Source organism: Musa acuminata, chromosome BXJ2-10 (assembly GCF_036884655.1).
Source record: "Musa acuminata AAA Group cultivar baxijiao chromosome BXJ2-10, Cavendish_Baxijiao_AAA, whole genome shotgun sequence".
In the NCBI taxonomy this organism is placed as follows: Eukaryota; Viridiplantae; Streptophyta; class Magnoliopsida; order Zingiberales; family Musaceae; genus Musa; species Musa acuminata.
The window spans coordinates 26,123,287-26,132,320 of record NC_088347.1 but is presented as its reverse complement, the minus strand read 5'-3'; the positions used below and the strand labels follow the sequence as shown (position 1 = coordinate 26,132,320).

The following is a 9,034-nucleotide window of genomic DNA, read 5'->3' as shown; positions in this document are numbered from 1 at the left end:
ACACACACACACACACACATATATATATATATATATATATATATATATATATATATATATATATATATATATATATATATATATATATATATAATCCCAAACAACTGGAATGAAGAAAAAAGGATATTTGTATTGGCCAAATCAGTACAATGAAGTCATTTATTCGGAGGTGTAACTGTACAGGCACCCACCACAGAGTAAATTCCAAAATGATTAATATCCAAAAGGAACAAACCTTTTGGATATTGATTCCAAAGTTGTGCAACATTCGTTCATCTGATTTACCATTACCTTCCCAAAGATACATCCTAAAACAACAGTGGAGTTCTTGGAAGCTAGTGACCTATGCTCATTAGGAAGCAACCATATCGAATGCAATACAAGACACGGATTTGCAGAGATCCCATGTTTAACCGATCACGGCGTTCCTCTGAAACCTTTCGCCTGTGCAGATAAAAGACCAATACAGTGAAATAAATATTTGTAAGAGTAGCAGAATCTTCTCACATGGATACAATTGCAAAAGCTTCAAGAAAGAAGAATGCCATGATTGTTTACAAGCAAAAGGAGGTTGAGCAACAAGCTTATAGTGGTAATTGGCCAAAAGTGCTTAACTTGAAATATCATGTTCTTATTCTCCACCTCAGCCCTATGTCTTGCAAGCATTGCACACGAGCCCTTGCATCAAGAAAAGATCCAATGACTTGTAAAACCACGGGAGCCACTTTTGCTTTTCGACTACAATCATATTCACAATGACTTTATAAGACCACATAACATGCACTAACGATGATTCAACACCACCCAAAATGTCACCCCCTACACTGCATGAGACCCAAACAAACATTTAACACCACCTAAACTGCCTCACCTTCGAGTTCCACTGAGCTCATAATAGGAATATCCCTAGAAAATAAGAGATGCAAAACAATGGAAACAAACATTAAATTTCCTTCTCATAAGTTATCCCTAATATAGAATAGTATAGAAGAACTGGAACAAGCATTAGAGTTCCTTATTCAGGATTTTCTTTATTGGCTGGAATGTGAGCAGTAGCCACTCACAGTTCAAACCTAACTGCTGCAAATTAGCCATGACAAATATAAAGAGAACATCATCTACTCAAAACTGCAAGGATGTTTTCTTTAGATATCGCAAATGCTTTTCAAACTAGCCCAGACAATTTTCAAAATCCTGCATTGATGACTCGAAGACATTCTTCTCAGTGGACTATCTATCATAGCTTCAGCTTTACGGCCCAGAACAAAAGGCTCTTTAAAAATGATAAAAGAAGCCTCAATAAAGCAGGCCACCATGTTGACTGTCAATCCGTAACAATTTCCATAGTACATTAATGCCATCTCCTTGTCGAGAAGTAGATGGATCTTAATCTTAAAAAAGACAAAACAAAATGGAACCAGTAGATAATTCTAGACCATGTTGTCAAGACGAGGCCATATACAACAAAAAATAATTTTACAAAAATATGAACATCGGCACCAATGGAAAACAAGCAGCATATAAGCAGGTTACAAGGGAAAAAGAAAAGGTAGTCAAAGCTCTGAAAGGATGGCAGGAATGTAGTGAGAAAGCTCAGCTGTAAGGGACTGGAACCCATTTACAAGCTGCGTATGGAAGTCCTGATCTTCTTCACCTATCAGTCTAAAGTGTACCCGGATTGCACGTTTGCAAACAGCCATAAATTCAAGCAATGCGGCAATGAGTTGCTGCAGTTCTTGCGACCGAAGCCTTGTAGCAGGTTCACCAGATAGAAAAGCTTTGCAAACACTTAAAACACCGCTGTTCACCTGTATCAAAAGGTCCAGAATACATCATCGAAAGGATTTGTCACATGAGAAGAAAACTAAATATCAACAAACCAAAAATCTATACAATCAAAGAATACAGATTGAGACTAACATGACCTACTATAATCTATAGTGACCAGGAGACTTCAATCAATTCCTAACAAAACAAGTACTTTTACCTGTAGCAAAACAAGCAATCTATAATCTGTAGCAAAATAACTCGTTAAAGAAAAAATGTTTTACCTGCACAGCGACACTGCCTTGGAGTATCCTCTGTAGACTTTGAAGCCTCGGGAGATGGTCACCTTCCGAGCTACGAGGCTCTTCTAGCTCGTTTCTTAATGCCGCTGTCCTGGTTTCTATCATTCCAATTGCATTTTCTACAGGAGAGAACTCCAAGGATTCAGACTTGACAACCAAAAGCCTATTCACCAAAGCAGGAAATGAGCCCTCTGTTTGGAGCACTGTTCGTCTCTTCCACTGGTCCTCTAGGCCTCCTTGTGTCTTTCCATTTTTTGTAAATGGAGTATCAAACAAGAATCTGTCAAAAACTCGGGCACGTACGCTACCGGTAGACAGAGAGAAAATTCTCTCCCTTCTACTGCCAAGGTCTTCATCCTCCATAACAGGATCCACAGCTGTAATTTGTAGATAACAGACATCAGGCTGTAACTCTTCGGCATTGACTTGTCGAGAATCTGGTATGATATGCAAGGTATGACTGCCATCCATCCTGGACTCGTATATGTGGCTTAGTTTTTCCATTATGTCACCTAGACGAACATCTCGTGGCTCCCGGTATACATACTCCTTTCTATCTAGCTTTCCAAATCGATTTCCATAAAATCCAACTCGGTAATAGGTAGCATCTATAAAGGGTATCGGACTCGACTCTTGCTCAAGAATCGAGTCATAGATGCTTGCAAGGGATGTGTGGCATTTTGCGAGTTGGCCATATGCCCTTCTGCTTTTATGGACTGGAATTATAAGTTCCAAAATATTGGCACAAAAATGATAAAGCTCAGCTTGCGAGAAAAGCTTATTTGCTAGCTGAAGGTATTTAACTGCAGAATCAACAGTGAGCTTTGATGCACCATATCCTTCCACCTCAGCAGCAGATGCCTCAGCAGTAACTGCACTGCTGACCATTGGGCAGATCTTACGCAATGAAGCCACATGTTCTCTGTTCCAAACTGCATCATTCCTTCCAACAAGGGCCTAAAGACAGGGACAAGCCAGAGAGAACACAAAGATAATAACATGAAGCTGCATAAAGACAAATGAGGTTACACTTCAGAATCCTCACCTGCATAATGACACCAGCAACAGCTACTGCACATTGAGCTGCTTCTGCCCATGATTGCATCTCCTGATGAGCATCACACAGATGCAGTAACCACATAATGTGAAGATCAGGAACAGATGCATAAGCCATTGCAAGCTTATAATAGCTCTCGGCAGCTGCATATCTATCTACAGTCATAATAGAAGCCTGCAACCAATGAGAACTGCATGAAACCTAAAGATAGGACTTCAATAATCAGGAAGACAGGAACACAGTTTCAAAAAGCAATTCCAAGTTGTAATTAATGAATAGCAAAATATAAGCCCACTGTAAAGAGTAAGACTGGATAAAAATTTAAAGCGATAAAAAATATTTATTGTCCTGACTATCATTAAAATTTTGAAGTTAAAGAACAAAACTACACTATGAGACAAGTCAAAAGACATTGAAACACTTTATTTTTTTCCCATGTTCCCTCTGATGTTACAGAAACTTTACAGTATAACAAATGAATATTTGGTAACTTGAGCATCAAAATAATTCGAAAAAAACATTAACGTAAAACATTAACATACCACACATGTTTAACATGGGCAAGATATCCACATTAATTCTAGATGAAGCAAAATGTTAATTTCATAATAAGGTTCCATGCTAAAATAATACATATAAATTTTACCAGAAGTGCATGTTCAAGGCCTGCATCAAGTGCCTGAAGAAGACTGTCCGATAGATATTTGACCTCTGACCAAGACCAAATATTATCTGTTGAACATTCTGGAATTGCCTCAAGTGCATTGCCAGGAAGTCCACAATCATTTATTAGTTTTATGGTCGTACTTTGATCTGCCATTTCCTCCAGTGATTTTCTGAGTCGTCGAGCTTCGCCACTCTCTTCAAGAGAACCATTAGGCCTCATCTGACTTACTTGTACATCAGACATCAACTCTGACAAGGTGATTGTCAGCATGACCCTCAGCCGTGTTGTGTTCGTGAAATAGTAAAATGAGTTCTGTAGGTAGAATGTAAATATTCATATTTTATACTTGATGCAAATTCTTCAGAAGATGTCATCTGAAAAAATCAACATCCTTACCCTAACAAGTATCTGCAGACCAAGGACAGCCCTTCTCCTGATGGAGTCATTGCGAAAAACTGCAAGCCGTAGGAGGTGAAATGCAACTTGCTTCAAGAAGCGATCATTGTCTCTTGCCATCAGTGTTGCACCATGAACACTGAATATATGGCTGAACACAGGAAAGAAAGCTTTCCAAAATGACAATGGTTGATACCGAGAAAAGAGGCCCATCAAAATAGATGTGATACAATCTAGCTTTCCATAGTCAGTGGCAATGCTTTGAGATGCTGCAGCAACTGAGAACTTGTCAATAATCTTCAGAACCTGAAGGCTGATTGCAGTGCTCAAATTTTCTTCCCAAACTTCCTGCAATAAATTTGAAGGTGTAAAACCCATTCTGTGATTTTGGAATTGAGAGACATTAATTCAAGAACCTATGAGATGTACCAATTTTTGCCTCAGTATAGGATGGAGAGACTCTCTTAAAGCTCTGGTTGTAGCTCCAACTCTAGAAGATTGTGCTTGTGCAAGAGCTTCCCTTAAAGAATATGGTTGGTTAGGTGAGCTTAGCTGAGGACTGACTCTGTTCCACAAATATCCATTTTCAGGTGTCCCCTGAGGAAGCAACACATAGTCATAGAATTCAATGGTCAGAAAATAAGGCATCATCATTACTAGAAGATTAACTAAATTGGTCTTGACAGATATAGCACACATTGCTTATATTTGTCAGTGAGCTTTGTACAAGCCAATACTTTTTAAAATTTATGTGAAGTAATGTAATGTCCATAACTAAAATGAACTTTGTGAAGTAATACAAGACAACAATTAATTTTCATGAGTAGCAGTTATAAATGGAATGTTGCTAGATTCACTTGAGATCTTAAAAACTACATCAAAATTAAGCAGACCATAGCAATAAAGCATGTCCATACAACATTCTGAGATTCAGATATCAACGTCAGATTGATCAGATGAGAAAGTAAAAAGGTAGGCATGAGAGTAAAACATAGGAAGTAGGCATTACAGATGACGTCAATTTCAAGCAACTAATATACTGTCAGTTTGCTGAGCTACAAAGACTGGCCTCAAAAGCAGCCTGGGCCAGACAACAACCTCAATGTCAGACATCAAGAAATCAGGAGAGAGAATTAGAAATGAAAACATCTGTTAGCAGTGGAGCCAGACAAAGAGAGAACTGTTCCACGCTTTCCTCTACCCGACTTCCCTCTACGAGAGAGCTAATACCCCAGAAGCCCATTCATTTCACCTTTCTTCCAATTTTTATCTCTCTTCTCTTCAGATGATAGTGTCCTTCATGCTTGTTAATTGTCCTTCATGCTTGGTAGTCGAACACACGGCACTCAGGCTTGCATGTCAGTCTCACTGATTTTATGGTGGCATAAAATCAACCATACTCTTGAATCTGTCACCATTGATCTGTCAGTATAAAATACATTGTAAAGTAACCTACAATTAAACTTGCAAAGAACTACATTGACATAATCTTGGGCCTGTCACCATTAATCAGGGCTGGTTCAGAATAGTTACCTGTAGCCAAAATTCTACTTTACAACAAGAAGTTGACAAAAATGATAACTAATTTGTATGACCACACCCTTTGACTATACAAATGACTAATCTTTGACACGCTAAAACTTTCTTTGTGCAGTAAAATAATCAACAAAATCTGTGAAGGTCTATTTTAGGAGAGCTTGAGGAGATGAGTCAAAATTAAAACAACATAGTGCATGAAATTAACGAATAAATACTTATCGCTCAAGCTAGATACCAAATTAGAGAATATAAGGTGCATATTAACTGTGTAAAAGTGGGACATACTCTAACTTCTTGACGGGAAGCCTCAGAAAGATACGTATTAATTGCAGGGGAAAGACGATCAGAGTACTTTGGAGAAGCATGTCCTTCGTTGTCAGGGCTGCGTGAACTACATCCCAAAAGCAAGCTGTCTGCTGGCTTCTTATGCTACCAGATGAAACAATAAAAAGTGAAAAAAGTGGAATGATGCACATTACAACTAAACTCCCATCACCCACCCTCCAACCCAACCACAGGAAAGAGCTCAATGAAATAAATAACACCGGCAAAGAAGAAAAAGAAATCGATAGTTGTTTTCTTAAAAGAGCAAATGAGTGGAAAATTTACAAAGTAGGGAGGCTAAAAAACTTTGATAATGTTGGAATATAATTCTAAAGAAGCAGCCAGGCTAATTGAAAGATGGACAAGCATGTATCACATTCAAACAGCTACCAGCTCTTCTGAACAACAAGGAAAAAACAGTAATGTGGTATGTCTATAAATCGGGAGGGCTTAAAAAAATAGTGAAAATTTTGCAATGCGGCTGAAACGAGAGCTACTAGATCTTCCCATGACAAACTTATGCATGAGAAGATGCAATACGAACCTCAAAGTGCAAAAGACATTCTTCAAGGAGTTTGAAAAATAATCTGGTTCGAGCAATACTCTGTTGCCATGCTTTAACAAGTGATGGATCATCCAAATTCCTTACAATTTGCAAAATGACAATTAAGACCTCACGTTTTTCAACAGCATTTAAATTATAGAACACGGGCATCTCATCTAGTATCTGCAATATATAAAAGAAATGGTGTTATCACATTGGTGATCACAAATATGGCAAAGAAAAAGGCAAAGCCAGAGGATCATATTCTGCAGAAGCTTTTTCCTTTTAATTAGTAAAATTTTAACACAGAAAACATGAAACCATATACCTCAGCTATTAGAATTAAAATTCTTAACAATGCATGCATGTTGCTACTAGAAAGATTTATTTGTACCATTTGCAAAGCCTAATTCAAAATAGAGAAAGTACAACTTAATACAGAAATTGCTGTATTGTGAACATGATTGACCAATCACAAGGTAATTGCCAAGTAATCAAACAAAAATCATAGCTTCAAGATCATAAATGATTGAATAATCACTGCAAACACATGCACACATCAAATATCTTTGAACATTCACCCATGTAAAAAGTATGGTTTGCCTTACTAGTCCGTACCGATGTACCGACTAGCTATCGGTATGATACATAACAAACTGTACCAAGCTATACCGAGCATAACAACACATGGTACATGAGAGCGTACCAATGTACCACCTATACCGGTCCCCTGTAGGGCTAATACATACCATCCATACCGAGTGGTACACTGCAGTACAGAAAAACTTAGTAAAAAGAACATAAAAATAATAGGTTACAAGTTGGACTTAAGATTTTCTCGATTTCGACATAAAAACTGCAGGTGGTTATCAGCATAGTCTATAATATCATACAACTGTCACTTCGGCGACATCAAATAAAATTAGAACGAGATGGAGAAGATAATATCATAAAACTAAGTATTAAGAGAAACAGGCAAAATCTAGAAAAAAATTTAAAAGAACCGATCCACAAACTGCCACAAGGGTTTTTTAAATGATTTCCAAGGATGGCAGTAGAGGTTGTTTTAGTTTTGTCATCAATAAAAGAGAAAAATAGACAAAAATCACCAAAGTGCTACAAGGGTTTTCATACTAAAATTTCCCCTAAGGTTGACAGTAATAAATTCAAAAGTTATATTTTGCAATTATTAACAAGGTCGAAAAAGGGAATCAGGGTCCCATATTTTGTGTTATGCATGTGATTAACTATTCTTCTGGAACAGGTTCAACATCACTTTCCTTCACATAGAATACATACAAGCATTTATAATAAAACACACTGACACAAGTCATGTAACATTAGTCACTATGACAATTCAGCCGGTTTCATGCTTGTCAGTGGACTCTACGATGAGTGTTTTCTCATTACACATGGCTACGTTAAAATCAAATACAGAATATAGATAACTAGTGTCAGGTTTGTAACTTATAAAAAGTGCTCAACAAATATGGGCAATAAGAAAATTTTTCATTAGTACTAACACCGTGGCTATGTCCATAATTTGGGCCAAAACTGCCTTGACGATCAATAGATTAGGCTTCCCCTGGAACAACAGCATCAAGATTCACCTCTTCTTATTTAATAGGCTGAATAGCATGCACTACTCAGCGGATTCAGGTTTCTTGGGAGTAAAGTATCAGCTAGAACACAGAATGGCTTCAATGATGCTGTGCTTGAAGAAAAACTAGGTACCCCCCTAAAGTAAATACAAGTTGGACCTGAAATACCTAAGCACAATTGGTTATCAGATCTAAACAACATGGCTTCATATATCAGTTGAACCAATACGTACCGACTGAAATTTACTGGTTCAACCCCAAACCAGTTCCAAACCATAGAGGTTGGCATCAATCAGTATTTAATCTTTTTACTTATTTCTGACATACAAGATAGTAAAGGTCAGTATGATATACACTAGTACCGTACTAGTCAACTGATAGCCGAAACCATGGATTGAAAAACCATGGAAGTTCATACTGACCAGTGTTTACCAGTCCTAGGCTCCTAGCGTGAACCAGGATATGGACTGCCCCTTTTCGGGTGTCCCAGTCCCCTTCTTTTTCACAATACCCTGTGCATAGGTTTTCTTAGTATCTTCTCACATGCTGCAGATGTGCAACTCCTCAGACACCACCTGCCTGCCACCTTCCATTGCCGCTGATATATCTTCAACACGTCATCCTCCGTCTCCTCTTTCCAATCAGAAATTTGGTACTTCAGTACATGCCAACCGAGTCATACTAGTTTAGCCATGGACTGATACAGATCCAGTACTAGAAATTACATTCCCTTGTCGAAATCATTATCACACTGGTATTCAAATTTTGCTACCTAAACTCCATAGATGCTCAGTTATATTCAAGTTATTGAAACATAATACATAAATTATTCTATTT

General features: G+C 37.8%; 1 protein-coding gene across 2 annotated transcripts in view; it reads right to left on the bottom strand.

Annotated features, from left to right (window-relative positions):
- Nucleotides 1-1,282: 1,282 nt before the first annotated feature.
- LOC135624738 (guanine nucleotide exchange factor SPIKE 1-like) overlaps nucleotides 1,283-9,034 on the bottom strand; it is a 30,406-nt gene continuing 22,654 nt past the window's right edge. For both annotated transcript variants that reach the window (XM_065128651.1, XM_065128650.1), the window contains 8 exons: nucleotides 6,597-6,779; nucleotides 6,014-6,157; nucleotides 4,619-4,786; nucleotides 4,190-4,537; nucleotides 3,773-4,105; nucleotides 3,115-3,300; nucleotides 2,052-3,026; nucleotides 1,283-1,808 (listed from right to left, as the gene is read on the bottom strand). In XM_065128651.1, the coding sequence (XP_064984723.1) occupies nucleotides 1,554-1,808; nucleotides 2,052-3,026; nucleotides 3,115-3,300; nucleotides 3,773-4,105; nucleotides 4,190-4,537; nucleotides 4,619-4,786; nucleotides 6,014-6,157; nucleotides 6,597-6,779 (2,592 nt within the window). In that variant the 3' untranslated portion in view covers nucleotides 1,283-1,553. The remainder of the gene's footprint in view (nucleotides 1,809-2,051; nucleotides 3,027-3,114; nucleotides 3,301-3,772; nucleotides 4,106-4,189; nucleotides 4,538-4,618; nucleotides 4,787-6,013; nucleotides 6,158-6,596; nucleotides 6,780-9,034) is intronic.